The sequence below is a fragment of the Symphalangus syndactylus genome, chromosome 20, assembly GCF_028878055.3.
Source record: "Symphalangus syndactylus isolate Jambi chromosome 20, NHGRI_mSymSyn1-v2.1_pri, whole genome shotgun sequence".
Classification (NCBI taxonomy): Eukaryota; Metazoa; Chordata; class Mammalia; order Primates; family Hylobatidae; genus Symphalangus; species Symphalangus syndactylus.
In genome coordinates, this window is record NC_072442.2 from 17,011,192 (window position 1) to 17,023,396 (window position 12,205).

Sequence of the window (12,205 nt, forward strand, 5' to 3'; positions counted from 1 at the left end):
CCATTCACGGTAAGTGCCCTATACAGATGTACCATTTCTTATCTTTTATACTGTACCTTTTCTATGTTTAGATGAAGCTTGCCCAATGCACAGCCAGCGGGCTGCATGTGGCCCAGGTCAGCTTTGAGTTACACTTTTTTTTTCTTTTTGTGAAGAATGGGGTCTCGCTTTATTGCCCAGGCAGGTCTCGAACTCCTGAGTTCAAGCTATCCTCCCGTTTCTGTCTCCCTAAGAGCTGGGATTACAGGCATGAGCCACCGCACCTGGCCCCCAGGACAGCTTTGAATGAGACCCGAAAGAAATTCGTTAACTTAAAACATTATGAGATTTTTTTTTTCCTCAGCTTATCAGCTATCGTTAGTGTATTTTATGTGTGGCCCAAGACGATTTATCTTCTTCCAATGTGGCCCAGGGAAGCCAAAAGATTGGACGCCCCTGGTTTAGATACACAAGCACTTACTATTGTGTTACAACTGCCTACGGTACTCAGTAAAGTAACAGGCTATATGAGTTTGTAGCCTAAGAGCAATAGGCTATCCCATATAACCTAGGTGTGTAGTAGACTGCACCACCTAGGCTTGTGTAAATATACTCTCTGATGTTCCCACAAGCATGAAATTGCCTAACAATGCATTTCTCAGAACATATCCCCGTCATTAAGCAACACATGACTGTATTGTGTAGGGTTCTGATTTTTATTGAACTGTCTATTCTTTTACATATTTTTAGTCATCTTCCCTTCTCATACACCTCAGTAGACATTCCCAACTTCTGTTTAGACTTCCTATATAAAAGCTACCACTCCTATCACTTACCCTCAGCAAATGAACTCACCTCCTAATTTGTGACAATCATTCTTACAAACCTACCTATATTAACGACTTGCTTTGTTTTGAGAAAGGATCTCTCTCTGTTGCCCAGGCTGGAGTGCAGTGGCACAATCACAGCTCACTGCAGGCTCTGACCTCCTGATCTCAAGCAATCCTCTCACCTCAGCCTCCTGAGTAGCTGGGATGACAGGCATGCACCACCATGCCTGGATAATTTTTTCTACTTTTTGTAGAGAAGGGGTCTCACTATGTTGCCCGGGCTGGTCTTGAACTCCTGTGCTCAAGCAATCCGCCTGCTTCAGCTTCCCAAAGTGTTGGAATTATGGGTGTGAGCCCTGCACCTTTACATCTTTAATTCTTTTGTTCCGATCTTAGAAGAAGAGTTCTTTCCCCAACTCCAATATAAGGATAATACCTTAATTTATGCACGGTGAAGGAGGAAAGACCAAAAACAGGCAAGACTCATCAACTCATGTTCCTGCCGAGGGACCTTGCTCCATAACTTATTTCCCACCACACTTGGATACTCAACCTCACTCTCTCAGTTTCTGCCACTCAGCCAACAAATATATTCTAATGTCTTCCATGCTTTTTAAAAAAAGAAAACAAAAAACATTTCATATTTTACCCTTTCTATGCTCTCCCTTCCCTGCTTAGGGAGCAGTCAACATTCCTACTTCTTTACCTTCCACTCATTTCATAACCCCATCTCCTAATGCTTTACGATTGTGCCTTTATCTGAAGCTATTACAAAAATTAACACAGTCATACTGTACTACACCAAACAAGCAGAATGGGGAAATTTATGATTCCACAAATACTACAATTTTGTCTATGACTATGCCTACTGATGGTAATTTGGACTGCAAGAGAGCTGTAATTACGAGATTCTCCTTGGCTTTAAAGTGCAGAAACAGTAAGCTTCCTAAAATTTTCACAAGCTGGGCAGGGGGTGAGTATCTTATATTTATGTGTGCAGTTATATTGCTTTAAAAAGTTTTTCCAGCCTGGGCAATATATCAAGACCTCATCTATACTAAAAATTAAAAAAAAAAATTAGCTAGGCATGGGTGGCATGCACCTGTAGTTCCAGCTGCTCAGGAGGCTGAGATGGAAAGATTGCTTAAGCCCAGGGGTTCAAGGTTGCAGTGAGCTATGATCACGACTGCACTCCAGCCTGGGCAACAGAGCAAGATCCTGTCTCCACAAAAAAAGTTTCTTATATGTATATGCTAATGGTGTTTAAAAGGAAGAAAAGCCAGGTGCGGTGGCATATGCCTGTAGCCTCAGCTACTCAGTAGGCTGAGGCAGGAGGATAGCTTGAGCCCAGGAGTTCAAGACCAGCTAGGGCAAAACAGCGAGACCCCATCTCTATATTTTTTAATTTTAATAAAAAGAATAATTTCTTCTTATATCTCCATTAAAGACTAAAATAGAGTCCAGGGACTGACTTTCACTCCACTTCTATAGAAGCTAATAAAAAAATTAGTGTTATAATATCTTTCATTAAAATAACCTACTATCTTAAGATAGACATCTAAGTAAAAGAGCAAGGAACTCAGGAACTAAATATCAGGTTTGAGACCTTAATTAAACTACTTAACTTTCTCACCAATAAAGCAGGGTTATACTGTACTCTACTTCACAGTTTAATTCTGAAGATTAAACAAGATAACACTGAAAAGCACTTAACATAGTTACAGGCACATGTTTAACACTTCCCTCCTCTTAGCACAGTGCCATACTCCCAGTAAGCATACAACTATTAAGAAGTAAAAGTTTACCAAAAAGGAGCAATATTAAAACTGTGTGAATTATGTGAAACAGAAATTCTGACAAAAGCACCATCTATTCATACTAATAATCTTCAAATGAAAAGTTTCAATTAGAAGTGAAAGTTACTAGAAGATATTCAAGTATTTTGAACGAATTCAACTAGTAAATACACTTGGATTACATTCCCAATGATTTCCTCTGAGAGATTACATATGAGGTACAAGATTACATATGATTTAATAAAATGGACAGAGAGCACACACAAAGCTGCAGTTTCCCAGGCTGAGAAAGACAAATCTAATTTGCCCTTCCTGGGGAGGAATGTATCTTAAGTGAACAAAATTTCTTTAGAATACACAAAAGTAAATCAATGTATCAAAGGGATTAGGAATAAAGGGAGCTTTTTCTCGAAATCCAAAATAATAATACGCATGACCTAAATGAATCTTCTCCAAATAATTTAAGGGGGAACCCCACTTTAATTGTTAGAATTGGTGCAAAGCAGCTGGATTTAGTAGAATGCAGCCCATCAACTGCTAACTCTGAAAAAAAAAAAAAAATTCTAGGGGTGGAGAAAGCAGGCAATCTTCCCAATAAAACTGCCATAAAACACCGTACATACATAAGAACATAAACATCTGTTAAAATATCAGTTTACACTGTTCCAGCCAACTTACAGATCAAGAGGAAGTATTTAAGGTCTAAAAAATAAATTACATTCTACTTCTAATCACATTTTGCATGGGTGGCTACTGGACACTAGGAGTTATCGACGCGGATCCAAGACAAGGAGGACTGAATAATAAATCCAGTGTTGACATTCAAATGTGGGGGAGAGAAAAAGGCAGGCTCTGAGTCCATAAAGTTCTCCACACTCTGAAAACACTGCAAAAATAGTCCACATCTAAGGACACTTACCCTTGAAACTCCTTGGAGAGTGGCTTGGGAGACTTGCTGTTCAGATTTTTGAGGGGGAGTGATTTAAGAATGCTGCAAGATTGCAACTTTCAAACACAGGAACATAATCTAAAATATTTTTTTCTTTCAGTAAAGATCTCTCCCTGTCCTCTTCAAACAGTTGATCAGCACTCCCATTTTCACAAAATCCCTACATCAAGTACAGAGCCCCTCCTCTCCCACAAAAAAATCAAAGCTTTAAAGAATATGCAAATAAAACACAGATTATTTCCAATAATCCCTAACTCCTTCCCAATTGAGAAAAGAAAGGAGAAACGAAGAAACACGAAGCAAAAACCCCAAAACACCCGGGGAAGGAAGGCGGCGAGATGAGAAAGTAGGAAGGGGTGGTGGGAGGAGCACGGAAAAAAGTCCAGCTGATGCTGACACTTAATTGGAAGGAGAGGATGGAAAATATCCTGAAGATACGGGCTAGAAGGAAAGGACTAGGTGGGACAGGTGCGCGATAGAGGAAGTCCACGCAAAAGGCCTACCCAAGAGGGCCACTGTGTAGAACGGAACACCAACAGGGGGCAAGACTCCTCAGGAAGATTATTTCAAGGCCCCAAAGCTTAAGAGACAGGGCATAGAGAGATGCGGTGCTTCTCCACTGGCAATGCAGACACCGCACCAGACGTTTCGAGAGGCAAGCCTGCTGCGAAGGGTGAGGGGTTAACTGCAGGGGTTCGCAGACGTGGAAGGGGGTGCGGCCCCGGGGCTGCTGGAGGAGAGCAGAGAGCAGGCCCACGGCGCATACCTTGTAGTAAACATCAAACTGGATGTTCTCGGGCAAGGAGCGGATGTCTCGGCGGGAGCGGATGTAGTTGTCCACGACAGCGGAGATGGCGGTGTTATAGAGAGTCTCTGGGATCCACTCTAGTTCCACGGCCGCCATCTTCCTTCCCTCCTCCTCCGCCTCCTCCGCCTCCTCCTCCCGAAGGCCCCCGCCTCCCTCCGTAGCGAACCCCTCTGCGGCCCCGGAGGATTCGGAGGGGCGGTGGCAGCCACGCGGGCGCACGGCAGAACGCAGGGCCGCCCTGCCTCCTCCGGGGGCAAACTGAGGGACGGCGGCAGCGGACGCAGGCCCGAATAAAAAGTGGGACAGAGAACAGCGGCCAGCCAGGCCAAAGCGTCGCAATCCCGGTTTGAGAGGAACCCGGGTTCCGTCCCAGCGCCGATCTCTGCAGGGGCGGGGCTGCGTGTGCGGCGTCATGACGTAAGCGCACGCCGACGCGCCGGAGGGGAGGAATGCGGCAGGAGGAAAACTTAGGAAGAGCTGGTTGCACCCCACTGAGAGCGTTGCTTCCAAGCGGCTCCGGAGTGGAGCGGAGTGGATAGGGGTAGACTTTTCACACGGGGACAAATTATTACAGGATATCTGCACCACCCCCTTTCCGAGTCACTCGGACGCATCGGTTACTTCAGCAGGTTCTCTGCATCATGGACCCTTTTGAGGCTCAGGTAAAAGTTTGGATCCTCTCCCTACAAACGAGCAAAATTATCTGTACATTGAAAATTATGCATTGAGAAAATTCACATTACGCTAGAAACCCTTAGACTGCAGTTCCTAACCCAAGTTAAGAACCCGCGGTCCAGGAACTAGGGGTAACGATAGAAGAGAGACTTGTTTTTCTTTGTATAACCATTTGCACCGTTGTAACTTTTTGACCATGTTTCTTTATCCAAATGAAATTTCCGAAAAAAGAAAACTCCTGCCCCAGAACTAAGTAGGAAAACTAGCTTGATTATGGAATTACAAATAAGAGTAAGAGAAAAAAGTCTAAGTGGTGGCCGTGATAGGACTTAATGGTATTTCAATTCCCAGAGTTACAGTGGCGGCTTCAAGGAATTGTTAAATAATTGAGAGTACTTGTTTCAGCTTCTTTCCTTCCTCAGCCTGAACATCTGCAGTTTATGTAACTTAATTTCCTAAGTCTGCGATTTCAAGAATTTGATGCAACATATTTCTGTTCTAGGAATTTAACATGGAAATTATTGGCTATAATTGTTGGTGACACTATCAAACTCATAGTCACTCTATAACGATGTAAGTCCAGAAAACAGCAATAATAATAATGTCCTGATTGATATTTAGAGCTGAAAGAAGTGGAAAGAGTTCTTTCAATTTACCCTTCACCTGGTACTTCAGTGTTAAGTGGTTAAATAATTCCACAAAAAATAAAGAAACACTCTTAATCTTCTTCAGTCTATATAAATTCTTACTCTGTACTATGAACCTAGGAAAGCTGTGGATGACCTCAAGATCAGATTGCCAGATTTAGCAAGTAAAAAAATACAAGGCTGGGCGCGGTGGCTCACACCTGTAGTCTCAGCACTTTGGGAGGCCAAGGTGGGTGGATCACGAGGTCAGGAGATCAAGACCATCCTGGCTAACACGGTGAAACCCCGTTTCTACTAAAAATACAAAAAATTAGCCAGGCGTGGTGGCGGGTGCCTGTAGTCCAGCTACTCAGGAGGCTGAGGCAGGAGAATGGCGTGAACCTGGGAGGCGGAGCTTGCAGTGAGCCAAGATCGCACCACTGCACTCCAGCCCGGGCAACAGAGTGAGACTCCTTCTCAAAAAAAAAAAAAAAAAATACAAATGCCAGTCACATCTTAATGTCAGATAAACAACAAATGGTTTTGAAATGTAAGTATGTTCCATGCAATAGTTTTGCTCATGCCCTCGGAGCCACTCAAGTGTATCAGTTCATTCAGCAAATCCTTCATCACTTCTTAGACACTGGCGCTTTTGAAGCTCAGGATCCCTGCCCCACATAAAAGAATAATTAGTATCTCTGCAAATATGGCAGGGGACATACTTATACTAAAAACTTATTTGTGACCAGCCTGGGCAACATAGCAAGACCGCATCTCTACAAAAATAGCCACGTGTGGTGGTGTGCACCAGTAGTCCTAGCTACTCAGGAGTCTGAGGCAGGAGGATTACTTGAGCCCAGGATGTTGAGTGAGCCATGATCATGCCACTGCACTCCAGCCTGGGTGACAGAGTGAGACCCTGTCTCAAACAACAACAACAACAAAAAACTTTGTTGTTCATCTGAAATTCACATTTAACTGGACACCTGTATTTTATCCAGCAATCCTACCTGAAGGGATCCATGAATCCCCTAAAATTGAATGCACATGTTCTTGGACATTTTGGCTAATCAGGACCTGTATTAAAGTTCTGTAAACAGGTAAAGGTGTGTCAGACACACATATTGATTGCTTTATGGACCTTAGATGCTGAGTGTATTAGTCCGTTTACATGCTGCTGATAAAGACATAGCTGCGACTGGGCAATTTATAAAAGAAAGAGGTTTATTGGGTTTACAGTTCCACATGGCTGAAGAGGCCTCACAAGCATGGTAGAAAGCAAGGAGGAGCAAGTCACGTCTTATGTGGATGGCAGCAGGCAAAAAGAGACAACCAAAAAGGGTTTCTCCTTATAAAACCATTAGATCTCATGAGACTACCACAAGAACAGTGTGGGAGAAACCGCCCCCATGATTCAGTGATCTCCCACTGGGTCCCTCCCACAACATGTGGGAGTTATCAGAGTATAATTCAAGATGAGATTCGGGTGGGGACACAGCCAAACCATATGACTGAGTTAGACATTAAAAAATGTATATAGTCACAAAGGACTCTGGATGGAAGGGCCTCTTGATCCCTTCTTCACTGCTTTCAGATTGAAAGTTATTCAGATGTGTATGATGGACTAGGAGGTCCTGACCAAGGGCAGATAAACTGCCAGAAAGGATAAGTCCCCTGAGAAGGACGTAGTCCTGGCAGTATTCATCACCTTCTAACTGAAGAACCCTTGGGCCCTAAATGACCAGCAGATATACCCAGATACTATGTTAAGGACCTTGGGTGAATCTCTGAGACTTGCTGGCTTCAGGTGCCAGCATGGCCACAGAGGGGTAGAGCACCAAGTGGGCCCTTGGGGTTCCTGATTCCAGGACTTGACTCCTAAACGGCATTTCTGACCTGCCCTGGTCCAGAGTAGAGCCTGCTGCCCTGACGGTGGAGTCTCTGGCCAGACAGCGTTCACCACACACTGACTTGAGAGCCCCTGGGCCTTAAGGAAACATCAGTGGTAGTCTGGCAGTACTCCCCTGTGGCCTGTGGTGATGGTGGTTACAGAGTGAGGCTAGTCTCCATTGGGAAAGGAAAGGGAAGAGTAGGAAGGACTGTGTCTTATGGTTTGAGAGCCAGCTCAGCTGCAGTACAGTAGAACACCAGGTAGACTTCTGAGATTTTTTTACTCTAGTCCCTGACTCCTGGACTGTACATCTGGACCTACCCAGGGCCTGGGGGAACTCGCTACCCTGAAGGGAAGGACACATGCCTGGATAGCTTTGCCACCTGCTAATTGTAGAGCCCCAGGGCCTTGAGTGAACATAAGCAGTAGCCAAGGAGTGATTACAGCAGGTCTTGGGTGAGACCCAATGCTATGTTGGCTTCATCTCTAACCCAGTCCAGTCATAGTGGTGGTGGCCACAGGGGTACTTCTCTCACTCGACTCCCAGCTTTATGTGGCTCAGAACGGAGAGAGAAATTCCATTTGTTTGGGAGAAAGTAAGGTAAGAGAACAAGAGTCTCTGCCTGGTAATCCAGAGAATTTCTCCCAGATGCTGTCCTTGACCATCAAGGTGGTACCTCTAAGAGTCTGCAAGCACTTCAGAGAACTACAGTGTTATTGGGTTTGGGGTAATCCCTCCCCCAGCTCCAGGCAGCTCAGCACAGAGAGAGAGACTTTGTGTGTTTAAGGAATGTAAGGGAAGAGAACAAGAGTTTCTGCCTGGTAATCCAGGGAATTCCCTTGGATCTTACCCACGAACACCAAGGTGGTACCTCTACAAGTCTGCAAGAACCACAGCGTTACTAGGCTTGGGGTGCCCCCTAAAGCAGATACAGCTTAGATCACAGTAGTGAAGTCCTTTGAAATATCTGGAAAGCCTTCCCAAGAAGGACGAGTACAAACAAGCCCAGACACTGGAGATTCTGATAATGTCCAACTCTTCAATGCCCAGACACTGAAGAACCTCTAGCATCAGCACCATCCAGGAAAGCATGACCTCACCAAATGAACTAAAGAAACCACCAGAAACCAGTCCTAGAGAAACAGAGATATGAGACCTTTCAGACAGAGAATTCAAAATAGCCATGTTGAAGAAACTCAAAGAAATTCAAGATAACAGAAAGAAGGAATTCAGAATTCTATCAGATAAACTTAACAAATAAGTTGAAATTATTAAAAAGAAGCAGAAATTCTGGAGCTGAAAAATGTAATTAGCATACTGAAGAAAGCATCAGAATCTTTTTTTGTTTGTTTTTTTTGAGGCAAGACCATAGTCTGTTACCCAGGCTGGAGTGCAGTGGCAGGATATCAGCTCACCACAGCCTCAGCCTCACAGGCTCAAGCAGTCTTCCTGCCTCAGTCCCCTGAGTAGCTGAGACTACAGGTGTGTACCACCATGCTCGGCTTGTGTTTTTTTGTGGAGATATAGTTTTGCTATGTTGCCCAGGCTGGTCTTGAACTCCTGGGCTCAAGTGATGTATCTGCTTCAGCCTGTCAAAGTTCTAGGATTACAGGTGTGAGCCACCACACCCAGCCTCATCTCTTTTAATAGCAGAATTGTTCAAGCGGAAGAAAGAATTAGTGAGCTTGAAGACAGGCTATTTGAAAATCATGATCAGAGGAGACAAAAGAAAAAGGAATAAAAAATAATGAAGCATGCCTACAGGATCTAGAAAATAGCCTAAAAAGGGCAAATCTAAGAGTTATTGACCTTACAGAGGAGGTAGAAAAAGAGATTGGTGTAGAAAGTTTATTCAAAGGGATAATAACTGAGAACTTCTCAAACTTAGAGAAAGATACCAATATCCAAGTACAAGAAGGTTATAGAACACCAAACAGATTTAACCCAAAGAAGACTACCTCAAAGCATTCAATAATCAAACTCCCAAAGGTCAAGGATAAATAGAGGTTTCCCTGACACAAGCTGAGGAATTTCAACACCAGACCTGTCCTTCAAGAAATGCTAAAGGGAGTACTTCAATGAGAAAGAAAAAGATATTAATGAGCAATAAATCATCTGAAGGTACAAAATCACTGGTAATAGGACATAAACAGAAGAACACAGAACATTATAACACTATAACCGTGGTGTACAGACTACTTATTCTAAGCAGAAAAACTACATGACGAACCAATCAAAAATAACTGTGACAACTTTTCAAGACATAGACTATATAAGAAAATAGCAAAAAGTTAAAAAACAGGGATGAAGTTAAGACAGAGTTTTTATTAGTTTTTTTTTTTTGCTTGTTTGTTTATATAAATAGTGTTAAATTGTTATCAGGTTATAATAATGGGTTATAAGATAGTATTTGCAAGCCCTCATGGTAGCCTCAAACCAAAAAACATACAATGGATACACAAAAAATAAAAGGCAAGAAACTAAATAATATCAAAGAAAATCACTTTCAGTACAGGAAAACACAGGAAGGAAACAAGACCACAAAACAATTAGAAAACAAATAAAATGACAGGAATAAGTTCTTTTTTTTTTTTTTTATTGAGACAGAATTTCGCTCTTGTTGCCCAGGCTGGAGTACAGTGGCACAGTCTCAGCTCACTGCAACCTTTGCCTCCTGGGTTCAAGCGATTCTCCTGCCTGAGCCTCCTGAATAGCTGGAATTACAGCCATGCGCCACCAAGCCCAGCTAATTTTGTATTTTTAGTAGAGACAGGGTTTCACCATGTTGGCCAGGCCAGTCTCAACTCCTGACCTCATGATCCACCTGTCTTGACCTCCCAAAGTGCTGGGATTACAGGCGTGAGCCACCGCTCCTGGCAAGAATAAGTTCTTATCAATGGTAATATCAAATGTAGATGGACTAAACTCTTCAATAAAAAGACATAAGAGTGGCTGAATGGGTGGAAAAACAAGACCCATTGATCTGTTGCCTACAAGAAACACACTACACCTATAAAGACACACATAAACTAAAAATAAAGGGTTGGAAAAAGATATTCCATGCCAATGGAAACCAAAAAAAGAGCAGGAGTAGTCAATGGGATATCATCTCACTCCAGTTAAAATGGCTTCTATCCAAAAGACAGACAATAACAAATGCTGGCAAGGATGTAGAGAAAAGGGAACCCTCATACACTGTTGGTGGGAAAGTAAATTAGTACAACCACTATGGAGAATGGTTTGGAGGTTCCTCAGAAAACTACAACTAGAGCTACCATGTGATCCAGCAATCCCATTGCTGGGTATAGACTCAAAAGAACGGAAATCAGTATTTCAAAGAGATACCTGCACTCCCATGTTTGTTGCAGCACTATTCACAATAGCTAAGATTTAGAAGCAACCTAAGTGTTCATCAACAAATGAATGGATAAAGAAAATGTGGTACATATACACAATAGAGTACTATTTAGCCTTAAAACAAAAAAGATCCAGGCCAGGCACAGTGGCTCCCACCTGTAATCCCAGCACTTTGGGAGGCCGAGGTGGGCGGATCACAAGGTCAAGAGATCAAGACCATCCTGGCCAACATGGTAAAACCCCGTCTCTACTAAAAATACAAAAATTAGCTGGTCATGGTGGTACACGCCTCTAGTCCCAGCTATTTGGGAGGCTGAGGCAGGAGAATCACTTGAACGTGGGAGGCAGAGGTTGCAGTGAGCTGAGATTGCGCCACTGGGCTCCAGCCTGGTGACAGAGGGAGACTCCATCTCAAAAACAACAACAACAACAAAAAAAAATCCTGTCATTTTCAGCAACATGGATGGAACAGGAAATCATTAGTGTTAACTGAGATAAACCACGCACAGAAGGACAAACATTACGTGTTCTCTCTCACTTATTTGTCAGATCTAAAAATCAAAACAATTGAACTCATGGTCACAGAGTGTAGAAGGATAGTTACCACAGGCTGGGAATGGTAGTGGGGGGTTGGGAGGGAGATGGGGATGGTTAAAGGCTACCAAAAACTAGAAAGAATGAATAAAGCCTACTATTTGATAGCACAACAGGGTGACTGTAGTCAATAATAACAATTGTACATTTTTAAATAACCGGAAGATCGTAATTGGATTGTTTGTAACACAAAGGATAAATGCTTGAGGAGATGAATACCCCATTCTCCATGATGTGATTGTTTCACATTGCATACCTGTATCAAAGCATCTCATGTACCCCATAAAAGCATATATACTATGTACCCACAAAAATTAAAAATTTAAATCTTTTTTTTGGGCCAGGCACAGTGGCTCATGCCTGTAATCCCAGCTACTTGGAAGGCTGAGACAGGAGAATTGCTTGAACCTCGGAGGCAGAGGTTGCGGTGAGCCAAGATGGTGCCACTGCAATCCAGCCTGGGAGACTCCAGAGTGAGACTCTGTCTAAAATATATATATATTTCCACATCAAGGGATGCTTGTTTAAAATGGGAGAATGATAGGGAAGCAATTCTAAAGAATAACCCCCATTTACAGCCTCTAGTCCCAAAACAGTCTCACACTACATGTCAGTTTTTCTTTCTAAGTCATCAATCAGATCAGATCAGAGTACCTTCCTGCCCTAAAGCTCGCAGATATTCTGAGGAAGTGCCCAGAC

At 43.1% G+C, this 12,205-nt stretch overlaps 1 protein-coding gene and 1 long non-coding RNA gene across 2 annotated transcripts in view; one reads left to right on the forward strand and one right to left on the reverse strand.

The window, feature by feature from the left end:
* The window catches only part of APPBP2 (amyloid beta precursor protein binding protein 2), an 84,380-nt gene extending 75,086 nt beyond the window's left edge, over nt 1-9,294 (reverse strand). Inside the window, exon 1 of the mRNA XM_055257593.2 lies at nt 4,321-9,294. Within this exon, the coding sequence (XP_055113568.2) occupies nt 4,321-4,776 (456 nt within the window). The 5' untranslated portion in view covers nt 4,777-9,294. The remainder of the gene's footprint in view (nt 1-4,320) is intronic.
* Nucleotides 4,746-12,205, forward strand: part of LOC134735193 (uncharacterized) — a 47,001-nt gene continuing 39,541 nt past the window's right edge. The window contains exon 1 of the long non-coding RNA XR_010118007.1: nt 4,746-5,024. This is a non-coding gene — a long non-coding RNA (uncharacterized lncRNA). The remainder of the gene's footprint in view (nt 5,025-12,205) is intronic.